Raw genomic sequence first — 13,367 nt, 5'->3', positions numbered from 1 at the left:
GTTCACCCCGGCGAGCCCAAGGGAACCCTCTGTGGGGTCTTTCGCCACCAGGACGACTATGGTATTATATTGGCCGGTGTTCTGCTTACCAGGTCATCCATCGCCCGGCTCTCACAACAGGTAATATTTCAGTTACAGGCTAACAGTTTCATTATTGACAATATACCAGCTACACCTAAAACCTGCATCAATAAGGTAACACGAATTTTCAGCTTCCACCTTTGTCAATAGCTAGCGTCTTGGTCACTATGTAACATGTTAACCAGCAGCAGATACTTCAGCGACAGCCAGCACTTCGGCTATGAGCAAACGACTTAACGATCGGTGAGAGCTCTCCTTAATAACTAACATCCTAGTTAACAGTTGAAATGTAAGGCCTAAGATAATTCAGTTAATCTGGCTTAGCAGCAAAAATGCCAGTTGAGGAGTTTTGCTTCTCAAACCTCAGTGCACATTTGTATTATCTGGGGGAAAAGTGTTCAAATGCAGCTTCTGATTCTGCAGGTCTGGGGTCAGCCCGTGGGTCTACATTTGTAAAGAGTCGATAGGGGATGTTGAGGTCGCAAGGGTCCCTGTGGCCGGTGAGCAGCTGGTAGCTAACAACACCGTTACCAGTTAACTTTGCAGTGGCATCTCAGGGTTTGTTATCCGCTAACATCCACACAACCCACCACTCCCTACTGGGGTACCAGTGGTGTGTGGGTACTTGGAGAGCAGACTACTCCGTTTCAGGAATCTTGCGGGCTGATTGTCAAACCATCAATAACTGAAATTGGACCCGCTGGGCTGGATTTGCATCGTGAAATGGGCAAACGCCACAACCAAGGGGGCTCCGGGTTTGCTAGGAGAACTGGTTAATTAGGACCAGTTTCGAGCAGGAGGGCCCCGGGGGCGCGGGAGCCGAGCCGACCCTGCAGAGGGCCAGGCTCCACGAGGCGGGAGGGGAGGGGAGCACCACTGGCTCCACGAGGCGGGAGGGGAGGGGAGCACCACTGGCTCCACGAGGCGGGAGGGGAGGGGAGCACCACTCACTTTGCCCGTGGACTTGACGCCCTTCCAGATGCAGAAGAAACAGACCAGCCAGACGAGGAGGAGGCAGAGAGCAAGGTCCCACTTCAGAGCGCCCGGTTCGTCAATTCCAGAAGACAAGCTCAGCACCTTCCGCCTTCAAGCAAACAGAGCCCCAAGTCAGACGGGCTGGCCTGGGGCTGGGAGAGCCGGCACCGGGATTCCAGCAGGCTGGGGCTCAACCCTGCCTCCAAGCTGCGGAATCCCGCTGGTCTTGGGAAATCTTAGGTAACACCAGTCATGGGGAAGCCAACCAGGGGATGGGTCTGGACTCCTGAGTCAGGTGCACAGGGATTCTATCCAGCCAGGCCTTGGGCAAGTTACGTTAAACCCCTAAGCCTCAGTTTCCTCATCTGTGAACTAGGTACTGATTCCCATGTGATCGATTCTCACAGACCCTTGCAGTGCTCCCCGTGGGCAGACACTGGGTTCCAACTGGGCTCCAGCGTGTAACCACTGACTTAACCACTTAACCACTGGGGGCTAGTTACCCAACTGCCTGCCTCAGTCTCCTCGTCTCTAAAATGGGAATAACCACCTGCCTGCCCCCACCCCGCCAGCCCACATGCTCTGTCCTGTCCCTTTTTTTGGATTTGCCCCCGTTCCTTATCTGGGTCTCTCACTGAAGGATGCGTGTCCAGGGTTTTGGTTCTCTCTGCGGCTGCAGGACACCCACACGCCTCTCTGTAGGGGAGGAGGAAAGCCGCACAAAGTGCAGACGACCGGCCCTGGACGCTGCCAGCAGCCAGCGGACCGCGGCGGCCATCGCTGTCTCGGGGCTGAGACCCCAGGGCAGCTCCGGGCACCCAGGGAGTGCTGCTTCCTCCCATGCCCCCGGCCGGGGTTGTGACGGGCTTGGGAGGTGAGTGAACCGTCTGAAGGACAGTCATCACAGCCAGCAGCCCTACTCGGTCCAGAGCCTTGCTGACCAGGGGAGACGCCCACAGTGCTACTCAGACACGCCCCGAGGGGCAGACACCTCCTGGAATTGGGCTGGGGCCCCCAGGCTGTTGAGAAACCATGAAACTTAACTCCCAGAAACTGACCCCATGGTCCCGGAGCTCTGACTGCTGTGGCAGTGACCCAGGGCAGCCAGGCTGAGCACAGGGACACTGGTCCCCAGGGCTCTGCTGTCACAGGCTCATGTTCCCTAGGAGAAGCTGGCTCCCCCAGAGACCCAGCTCCCTGTTCAAGGGCCACAGTCTTGGGCAGGAGTGGCAAGAGGGGCGTTTGAAGCCGCCCTCTGTCTCCTCTTCTGCAGAACACAAGCTCCCGCCCCCAGACCACCCGCAGCTCTCAGCCAGTCCGCAAGCAGGCCGATCCCCAGGCTCAGGGCTCAGAGGGCCCACTGGCCCAGGACACATCCTCACTGCTTCTAAGTTTTTTCCAAAGATGTTTCAAAGCTAGGACCTTGAATAAATCCAAGGTTCCCACCTCAACTAGCACTCGGGTGAGGCCTTTCTGTGGGTCACCCCAACATCTAGGGGCTCCCCCAGGTACCGAGGTCACATCAACGAGGCTTCTCTAATTTATCTCATCTGGTCCAAGGGCTGGAAGTCACTGGCCCCGTTTTACAGATGGGAAAAACTGAGGCTTGGAGATCAAATCACCCACGGACACACGGCCAACAGGTGGCAGAGCTGCCACCCTACACGGGGCTGTCCAAGCCTCAGAGCGCGTGCTCTCGCGGTGCCACTACCTTTTTTGATTAACACAGAAAACAGAGCCTTCACTATAACAAGAATCGCTCCAGGCCTTGCTTCAGCAGGGCTCACTGGACCCTCAGGGCCAGGGGCCTCCTCACAAGGCAGGCTGTGCAGCTGGTCGAGTACAAGCACACAGGCCTGGCCCTGCGGTGGCTTTAGAACCAGGCCCTTCCCGGCGCGACCTCCAGGGCTCGGCTCCTTCCATGAAGCCGGGGCCTGCTGGGCAGCAGCCAAGGTCCATGTGAATGGGCAGCCTCAGGGAGGCCCCTCTCCGCCGCCAGGCTTCCAGGGAGGTCTCCCGCGATGCTCTGGATGCCTAGTGTCCTTCAGGCTCGCCGGCCGCCCCCTCACCCTGGACGTTGCCCTCGGGGGAGTCTGTCTTGCCTACCAGACCCCAGACACCCTGCAGAGGAGGCACACAGCAGGTGCTCAGCCACTGCCGCGGGGTGTCCAGTCAAAAGAGGCCTTTCCTTTCTCCTCATAGGCGAGCTGACCGAGGGGACCGAGACCTCAGAGCCCCGATCCTGACCACACCCGTCCCCCGCTCAGGTCACAGGCACCCTCCTGCCGGCTTTCACCGCTGTGCTGGGCAAACCCGTGGTGCCCACTACGGATGGGAGGGGGCCGCGTGGCCTTGCTTTGGCAGCCGCCCAGCCACGGAGGCCACGATGGGGAAACCGAGTCACGCACTTGCTTCTCCGCTGCTGGTGGCAAAGCCCCTCCAAGGCGCCAGCAGTAAGCGTTGAAGGCACCTTTCCTGTGATCCAGCAATTCTATCTCAAGACTCTCCTGGATGATATGACCAATGACAGGGTCCACCCCAAGCTGTTCAGGCTTCCCAGGTAGCCCTAGACTCCGCCTGCCAATGCAAGAGATGTAAGAGACATGGGTTCGATCCCTGGGCTGGGAAGATCCCCTGGAGGAGGGCATGGCAACCCACTCCAGTATTCTTGCCTGGAGAATCCCATGGACATAGGAGCCTGGAGGGCTACAGTCCATGGAGTCCCAAAGAGTTAGACACGACTGAAATGACTCAGCACACACCTCAAGCTGTTCACCTCGGCTCTGTCTGCAGGCGCAAACACAGGAAAGCAATCACCCAGAGGGCCGTGGGAGGGGCCCGAGCAGGCGTGCAGCAGGCGCGTGGAGGAGCGTCACGCAGCCTTCGAGGCCTCAGGAATCTCCCTGCGCGCTGATAAGGGCCGATGTCCCAGGGGTGACCCAAGTGACCAGGACACACGAGACAACGGAGCAGTCGCTGGCCCGGGGGTGCAGGGGAGGGGGCTCCCTTACCAGGGAATGTGTTTCTCAAACCGTCTGAATGCTGTTAATGGGCGCATATCACCTTCACGAAAATTAAGGTTCTTACAAAGGCTTGCAAGGGGCCGGCTGTGCAGACGTTCTAGGAACGGAATGAACGTCCTCTCGTCAATCAGGGGTTGTCATAACAGAACCCAATGTGGGCTCCCGGCCAAAGTAACCAACATCCTTTCCAAAGTCACCTCGGGGGTAGCTGGGAGGCTGAAGAGCGTGCAGGCCTATCGGAATCCCTCCTGAAGTGACACAGTTTGAAGGACCTTTTCCTGTCAGACGCCCACGAGGCACAGCCCAGGATCTGTTGGGTCTTCCAGCTCTGGTGCACGGGACTGCTTGGTAAACTGCAGAGTGCCGGGCCCCAGGGGCAGGGAGGGCCTGCTGTGGTGCCCTGGCCCTCGCCAGTGCCTCCAACCTCCCCGGAGGCTGCACAAGTTCCCCCAAATCCGGCTGTATCGCCCCAACCCTGCCCCCACCCCTGTCCCGGCCCCCACTGCTCCCGAGCGCTGTTTCAGCAGCCTCGTCGGTGACATTCCGGCCTCCACTCTCGCCCAGTCTGTTCTTATCAAGACAGAATCTGGCAACACCCAAGGCAGGTGACGACTGGCCTCTGCTCCACACCTCCCGTGGCTCCCACCTGCCTGCCCCATTCCTTCCTGCCTCCCTGAACAGGCTGGCCAAACACTCTGACAGACAGCTGCAGACATCTTAAACAGACAGGGTGGTGCCTGTTAAGAAGAGGCTGGGACCACGGGCATACAGGGAACCCGTCCAGGACACGTTCCAGGCACAACCTCCTCATCCCCAGAGCCCCCGCCCCTCCTCCCTGAGCCGCACTGGCTTCTGGTGTGTGCCCTGAACAGGTCCAGCCCCCCCGGCCTCGGGACCTTTGAACTGGCTGCGCCCCAGCCCTTCACCAAGGCAGCCTTTCCTGGCCACCAGATGGAAAAAGCACTCCTGGCCACTCTCTTTCCCTCCCTCTCTAGGCTGTATCTTCCTGCATTTATCATTGCTTGTCTATTACAATGTTACTTGCACTGTCTGTCTGTCCCATGTCTATCTGTCCTATTAAAGCGTCATCTTCGTGGAGGCAGGGCCTGTGTCTGTCCTGACCGCTGCTGGATCCAGAACAGCGCCTGCACATAGTGAGTGCTCAACAGACATGAGTGGAGTCGATTAATTACACCCATTTGGTTGATGGGGAAACTGAGGCTCAGAGAGGTTCAGGAATTCACCTGAAATTACCCAGATTAAAAAAAAATAAAAACAGTCAACCCTAGGCCTGGTTCTTTTTCTCTGATGCCACCCTGGGGACCACTGGGTATGATGCTATCCTCGGTGAGAGGCCTCGGCACCCCAGGCTTCTCTGCACCCCTCACACAGAGAGGAGGTGAGCTGCATTCTTGTCCGAGAATAGGACTGATTCATTCCAGGGTGGGATCCAAAAAAGAATCGCCTGGACGTCTGTTTGGAGTCGGCTGCCCCGCTGCCGTCCAGCCGGCACTCAGAGATGTAAATACGTCCTCCGAGTGGGCCAAATCGTTTCCTTTTGAATGCCGGCCAGCCATTTATTGGCGATAGCTCTTCCCTGGAGACTGGCGGAGGCAACAATTATAAAACAGCCCGTCCGCCCCGAGAAGGAGGCCGCACCGGGCTCTCTCCATGCCGCCTCCGCCTTCTGACAGCTGCAGGGGGAGATTGGCTGAGCAGGGCTTGTTTGCAAATATGACTCATTTCTTTGATTCTAATAAAATCTAATGATATGTGCTGAGCTCCCAGGGGACCCTGGAGGAACTGGGGAGGAAGGCATGGCTCCAGGCTGATGGAGGGCATCTGGCCAGATCTGACCCCGCCTGTCCTCCAGGGCCGGGGGGCAAAAAACAGGACCCCCGGGACAGAGGTGACCTCAGCGCAGGGGCGAGCAGGATGGGGCGGGCTGTGGGCAGAGGCTCTGCCTGCCTATCTCCGAGCGACTCAAGAGTTCAATTCTAAAGCTGGCGTGAAATGACCATCTCAGGGTCCCAGGCACCCTTCAAGGGAGAAGGGCATCTCATCGGCTCCCACCGAAGTTGGTGCCACAGTGAGCTGCAGACAGGGTGGGCGTAGGGATCTAGGCCAAGAGGAGACCCCAGGCGTCACGCACACACACACGGCACAACGTTCCCTGTGCCCGTGGACTTGCCCTGGACTCACGGCCGGTGGGGACGCAGTCACGAGAGGTGGTGTTCAGGGATGAGCTCTCTGCTACACCGAGCTGCCTGTGTGACCTTGGGCAAGTCGCTTAACCACTCTGATCCTCAGCGTCCCACCTAATAAACCAGGCCCGAGGCCCGTGCTCTTTAACCCTCAGCCAGGCGATGAGGTGATGGGGACCTCGCTACCTCTGAGAACCCTGGAGACGGGTGACCGCCCTGAGGCCAGGCAGCTGGGCCCCCGGGCTAGAATTAGGGTCCCTGCTCTAGGATCAAGGGGACAGCAGCATGACCCGCGGCTGTCCACTAGCTCCTCATGGAAAACCGGAGGGGGAGGGGGGCCTGGCAGGGATGAGCGTCCAGGCTCTTCCCTGTCCGGGGCCAGGAGGAAGGCTCGGCTCCACGGCGCCTTGTTATCTAGAAGCCCAGGTGGCTCCCGAGCACTGTCAGGCCTCATGTGCAGAAGGAGCGGCCAGCTCAGGGTCCCACGTGTCTGGTGCAGCCGAGAGGGTGAAGGAAGCTAAGGCCAGGGCTGGGCTTTGGCTCCAAGGACCGGGAGACCGGCCTTGAGAAGATGCTCACGGCTCAGCAGCCCAGTGGGTACCAGCCAGCGACACCTCAGTCCCGTCCCAGCAAGCCTCTCTCTGTAAACACCCCAGAGCTAGTCACTACAAGGCCAGTGGCTATTCTGAGGGGAAATCGTACAAGCAGAGCTTCACCCTAAAGGCAAACCCATCTTCTGATGGCCGAGCCCCCTGAGTCCCTGCATACAGTCAGTGCTTAATATATGTGTCCCAGCCTGTCTCTCCCCAGTATGTTCCTTGAGCAAGTCCAGAGAATGCAGATGCAATCACGTGATTCTCCGCCCCTCCTCTAGCTGCTGTGGCTCCTCCTCCTAGAAAATGAAGTCCAACCTTCTCTGCCTAGCATCTAAGGCTCCATCCTTCTCCCTGGCTGCACACGTCCTGTATTCGGGCCAAACCAAGGACGTGCTGCTACTCACGAGCTTTACGACTGCCGCGCCTCAGCATGGCTGTTCCTTCTGTCTAGGCTATCTTTTCCTCTTTTTTTGGCCTAGTGAACTCCTACTCATCCCCCAAAGCCCAGCTCACCTGGCCCCTGTTTGCTGACAGGGAAATGAGGCTGGGGCAAGCCTCCGAGCACAGAAAAGCCAGGAGAGGCTTCTGAGCTGAGAGATGACGTGTCTGCTTCACAGCTGACTGCAGAGATGCACCCGTAACGGGGGAGGGAAGATGGGGGTCTTCCAGGGGGGCAGGGAGGACGGCCATCTGGTTATACTTTACCCAGAGAGCCTAGAGGACCAGACGAGGGTGGGGTCTGAGGCTGAAGCTGAAAGGAGTTTGGGATTACTCCTAGATGTGTTCCCTCCATAAAAGGCCAAGAGGGGACGAAATGCCGAGAGCAAGTCGCTGGGACGATGCTCACGGGCGTTCTCTCTCCTTCGCCCTCTTCACACCCAAGAGAAGGGGAGGCCCTTGAAGGCAGGCGGCCTCAGCCCCTCCGGTGGCAGGCAGGTCCTCTCGGCCAAGCCTCCTCCTCCAGGGACTACAGTCCTCCCTGGGGTATCCGTGGACGTTCGGCCAGGGCCCGTGGGAGGCTGCAAAGGCCGGCAGGGCGGGGAAGCCTGGTGGGTGGCGGGCAGCCTCTGGACAGAGCTGCTCTCTGTGGACCATGAGGGCCAGGGAAGGGAGCTAGGGTGCTCAGAATGGGGGTTCTGGAAGGCAGGAGCCCTGGAGTCCCCCAGCAGGGCCCAGGCTGGGGGACAGGCAGGGGAGAAGGCACGGGAGAGGACCTCACGGTTCACAAGGGCTCAGGCCTGAGACAGAGGGGACAGCCCCTCTGTGATTGGGGGTCACATGGGCATCGGGAAGGGGCCAGTCTTAGTACCCCCGAAGTTGAGCTTCAGGTGTCCCTGGGCGGGGGGCAGTTTCATCCACAATGGGGACACTAAGTAGACAGGGATGGCTCCCATTCATCAAGCAGGCTCTTAGGGCTGGCCATGCAGGGTCTCATTCTGTTGGTGGGCGGGGGGGTGTCCTACCACCCTGGGAGGGCAAGATTATGACCTCCCCAAGTACAGCTCAGGATACTGAGGCACAGAGAGGAAGAGGCACCAGCCTGAGCCAGTACTGGCAGAGCGAGGGCTCCCTCCCAGGCGGCCAATCTGTGCCTGAGGCAGCGAGGCCCTGGCGGGCACCGGAGGGGCTGGGTGGAGTGCCGGCGTCCTGGGTGGGGCAGGCCCTGGGTGGTCAGGCTATGCCAGGCACATCAGAAAATGGACAGGGTCCTGGCCTCTGGCCCCATTCAAGTGAGAAGAAAGAAATGCCTGCATTTCTTTATCTGCAAACTCAGCTGTCCAGGGTGTGAGGAGCAAGGGATGGCGGGGGGATGTGCCTGTGGAGGTCTTTGTCTGCAAGTAGAAAACACCCCCGTGGAAAGAACCCATTTGCAGGAGTCCCGGGACGTGAGCACATCCTGAAAGCCTGAGGTCAGGAGGGGCAGGTGGATTACCTGGGCGAGTGGCTGAGTGACCCTTTCCAGCCTGAGTCCCCCACACTGGCCCTGACGATCGGCTGGGACCAGCCAGCGCTTAGCTCCCTCTTCTGTGGGCCGGTGCCGGGGCCAGATTCTAAGAGAGGGAGAGGCTCCTCAATGCAGCAAATAACACACACGAAGGAGAGGGAGTCTTGGCTGGCGGCGACGAGGCCATCCCTTAACACTGTTCCCTGCCCTGGCTCTCACCCGACACAAGGCCTTGCCTGCTCCTTCCAGGGTCGGAGGGGCTGCTGAGCACCTGTTTAACAGCTCGTGGAGATCAGGGAAAGGCAAGGCACTCACCCATTTTTGACGGGTACCCAGCACTGGGTTAGAAGGACGACCCTGTACGTCAGCAAAGAGCTACCCGACCGCAGGCCTCCGTACTCCACCCTCCCCAAGCCTGGCCCCTGCGTACGAGTCTGCCGTCACTGGCTGTAGTGTGGGCAACTTCAAAACATGCCCGTAATTCTCCTTCCTCTCCTAACGAGTTGGAGCCTATTCCCCCACCTCTTGAGTCTGGGTTAGTCTCAGGCCTCTTTTTGGCCAACGGGACCTTTTCCAGCTGGTGCTCCCGCACTGGGGCTCTCTGTGTGATGTTTTGGGATGCTGAGCCACCTAGGAACAAGCCCAGGCTACCCTGCAGGGTGATGAGACCATAGGGACCAGCTGCCTGTGGCACCCCAGCCAAGAGCCAGCCAGTCTCCAGAAGAGCGACCCCCATGCCATACAGCTGACCTACCAGGTGGGAGCCCAGCAAAGCCCAGAAGAACTGCCCAGCCAAGCTTCGCCCCCAACTGCCAAGCAGAAGGACCACGAGCCAAAGAAAACAAATGGCTGCTCCCATTTGGGGATGGGTGTCACACAGCAAATGCTAACTGATACATATGTCTCACTCTATCTACTCACCTGTGCACTTGAGTAACCACTTCAAGCTTCTATATGCTTTTTTCCCCTCCCTCTGGGCAATAACAGGTTTGATGTGCTAACTATATATTTTTTTCTAAAATACATTAAGAAAACTATATCATTTTCAGACAACATAAGTACATATACCTGCCTTTGGGAAACAATCCTCACAGAGGTCCCATGGGTGTAGGAACGATTCATTGCCCTCATTTGACAGTTAAGGGAACTGAGGCTCAGAAAGGGGCAGTGACTTGCTGGAGGTCAAACAGCCAGTAAAATGGCAGAACTGAGATTCGAGTCCAGGCCTGTCTGAGACCAAAGGCATGGATTTATCTCCAAATCTGTACCCCCTCTTCCACCCACCCCACCCCAAGGGAGTAGCCCCCACACCCCTCGGGAGAAGACGAGGGCAAGGGCTGTCCTCTGCCCCCACCCCCACCCGCTCCTTCCTCCGCGAGGCCAGACTTACTCCCAGAACTCGGTGACGGGGGAGGTGAAGTTGGCGGTGCTGTTGGAGATCCAGAGGCTCCGGTTCCTCCGCAGGGTGTCCTCCAGGCAATGGGGCGTGTTCCAGCTGTGGTTGCATTTTGCCCAGGGGAGCTCCGACTGGAAGGACTGGAATAGGTAGTACATGGCCCAGGCGAGGATGATGATGTAGTAAATGTTCAGGAGGGACACGATCACGATGGAGGCATAGCCGATGCCTGCGAGCGGGGGCAAGCGAGACAGGACTCAGAGGGAGGCCAGACCCGCCAGGCCACACCCTCAGCCAGAAACCCCTGGGATCTGCAGGCCTGGGGCCAGGAGGGGCCCTTCACCAGGGACCAGCAAATAAGTGCAAGAGGCACGAATGACTGTATGGACGGACAGGTAAAATAACGGATGGTCAGGTGAGTCAGAGAGCTGAACAAACTGACGGATGTATGGAGGAGGGACAGACCAATGACTGGATGAATGGATGGATAGATGGATGGATGGATGGAGGGATGGATGGATAGAGGGATGGACAGATCAATGGATGAACGGATGGATAGAAGGATGGATGGATGGACGGATGGATAGACAGATGGATGGATAGAGGGATGGACAGATCAATGGATGAATGGATGGATGGACGGATGGATAGACAGATGGATGGATAGAGGGATGGACAGATCAATGGATGAATGGATGGATGGACGGATGGATAGACGGATGGATGGATAGAGGGATGGACAGATCAATGGACGAATGGATGGATGCCTAGACGGATGGCTGGATGGACTCAGGTGAATGGATGGATGTTGGAATGACGGATGGACACTCACTTTGTTGGATGGATGGTGGTTGATTGGAAGGTTAGGTAGATGGATGGATGGATGGATAAGTAGATGGAGCATGGTTGAATGGATACATGGATTGTGTAACTACTGACTAGTTTAATAAAAGAAAGGGTTAATGGATAGACAGATGGGTAGATTTACATGGATGACTGAGTGAACAGACTCGCACATTCTCCCACCCCTGCCAAATATAATCATGACAGTATTATCTTATGAGGACATAGCAGGAACTAGGCACAGGACTAAATGCTACAACAATAATAAGTGTTAATCACTCAGCTGTGTCTGACTCTTTGCGACCCCATGGACTGTAGTCCGCCAGGCTCCTCTGTCCATGGGGATTCTCCAGGCAAGAATACTGGAGTGGGTTGCCATTCCCTTCTCCAGGGGATCTTCCCGACCCAGGGATCGAACCTGGGTCTCCCGCATTGCAGGCAGGTTCTCTAGGATCTGAGCCCCCAGGGAAGCCACTCTTTGGGCTTCCTCTGTGTACAAAGCACTTTTACGAGGCTGTGTCGTTTCCCTAGAAGTATGTGTATAGTGGGAAGCTGAGGCACAGAGAGATGACGTGACTTTCCCCCAAGTCACGAGAGTTAGCATAACGAGGGAGTGGGACTTGAAGCCAGACAGTCGGGCTCCTGAAAGCCTTCTCTTCTACACCCTACTGCTCAGCGGCTACTGGGCCTCCCATCCTTTGACAACCCAGGGAGGCGTGAGCAGCAGCAGCCGCCGTGTGCCAAGCTGGCCTGCGTGAGGCTGCAGTGTACCTGGCAAATAGTAGGTGCACAATAAGCGTTTGCTGAGCCGAGGAACACCAGGCCCCGGCTGACCTCTGTCCCGTACTCACCGGCAAACAAGGGGCAGATCTTTTCCCAGCAGGTGATGCCCCCTTCAGAGGTGTACTGGCCTATGATTACCTCCAGGAAAAACACGGGCAGGCCGCCCCCAAACAGGAAGATGAAGTATGGTATGAGAAATGCGCCTGCAGAGAGAGAAGAGTGGGTGAGGCTCAGGCTGGCCCAGGCCAGCACATTCTCCGTCCCAAACCCTCCCAGCCAGCCTGCTGGGCGTCTCTGTCCATGGGATTCTTCAGGCAAGAATGCTAGAGTGGGTTGCCATTTCCTTCTCCAGGGGAATCTTCCCGACCTGTGGATTCGAGGGTGAAGGGCAGACTCCTGGACCTGGCTGAAAAGTCTCGTCCAGCCAGCACCACCCTTCCAGGGTGCCATCTTGTCTCCTTCCAACCTACCCGGTTGCGTGAAGCCTCCGAGCCTCTGCTGAAGCTCTGTGCCTGCCTGTCTTCCCCGGGTCCGTCCCTCTGAAGAAGGGCCGCCCAGCCCTTCACACCCGGCTCAGATGGGCCTCCTGACTGCAGCCTTCAGCTGGCCTGCCATGGCCCAGCCAGGGCAGGAAGCTGAGAACCAGCTGGGAAGGGTGCTGGGAAGCGAGAGATGGGCCTTTCCAGCCGGGGGTGGGAGCCAGGGTGGGGAGGGGGGCAAAGAGTCGGGCGAGGGCTCCTACCTGGTGTCCACTACTGGCTTCAGCAGGTCCGGACACCCTTTGAAAGTGTGGGTGACTTGGGCCTATGGGTACGTGCTTTGTTCCGGAGCATCTAGGGCACTCATCAGAGTCCCAGAGGCACCTGAGACCTCCCAAAGGTTAACAAACCAGGCTCAAGGGCAGGACCTCCTGCAAGGCGGTTCTGATGCGGGCGGGCGGGCGGCACGCACGTGCCCGGCTCTGCTGGCTACCAGCCGGATCATGGGCCGCCACGAGGAGCAGGGAGGGAGTTCTCACTGCTGAGCTCCTACTGACCAGCAGGCCTCCGGGATGTGCTGCCCAGCCTGAACTCCTCTTACATCAGAGGATGCTAATTCAGGGCCTCCAGCAAGTAAAAAAACCCAACAAACTAAAACCGAGAGAGCAGACCAACCAACTAACCAACTGACGAAACAGAGAACTTACTTTAGAAAATACCATCGCTAAGCGAAAGGGTCAAAAAGGCACAAACTTCCGATTAGAAGATAAATTCGTCCTGGGCGTGGCGTGCACAGCATGGTTGCACACCAGTCACGACGCACTGGATGGTGTGTTTGAAAGTTGCTAAGGGGCTTCCCTGGCAGTCCCGCGGCAAAGGCTCTGTACTCACAATGCAAGGGGCATAGGTTTGATGCCTGGTTGGTGAACTAAGATCCCACATGCGGTGGGGGGGAAAAAAAAAGAAGTTGCTAAGTGTCAAACTTTACCAGTTCTGATCACAAGAAGAAAAAAATACATGTGACTATATGAGGTGATGGATG

The 13,367-nt window shown here is 57.6% G+C and overlaps 1 protein-coding gene across 5 annotated transcripts in view; it reads right to left on the bottom strand.

Annotated features, from left to right (window-relative positions):
• The window catches only part of SLC6A6 (solute carrier family 6 member 6), an 84,249-nt gene that overhangs the window by 23,719 nt on the left and 47,163 nt on the right, over positions 1–13,367 (bottom strand). For all 5 annotated transcript variants that reach the window (XM_027522456.1, XM_027522457.1, XM_027522458.1 and 2 more), the window contains 3 exons: positions 11,915–12,049; positions 10,215–10,449; positions 1,033–1,165 (listed from right to left, as the gene is read on the bottom strand). In XM_027522456.1, coding sequence (XP_027378257.1) covers positions 1,033–1,165; positions 10,215–10,449; positions 11,915–12,049 — 503 coding nt within the window. The remainder of the gene's footprint in view (positions 1–1,032; positions 1,166–10,214; positions 10,450–11,914; positions 12,050–13,367) is intronic.

The sequence above is a fragment of the Bos indicus x Bos taurus genome, chromosome 22 (genome assembly GCF_003369695.1).
Source record: "Bos indicus x Bos taurus breed Angus x Brahman F1 hybrid chromosome 22, Bos_hybrid_MaternalHap_v2.0, whole genome shotgun sequence".
NCBI lineage: Eukaryota > Metazoa > Chordata > Mammalia > Artiodactyla > Bovidae > Bos > Bos indicus x Bos taurus.
The sequence above is the reverse complement of the archived record's forward strand: the minus strand, read 5'-3'. Positions and strand labels throughout refer to the sequence as shown.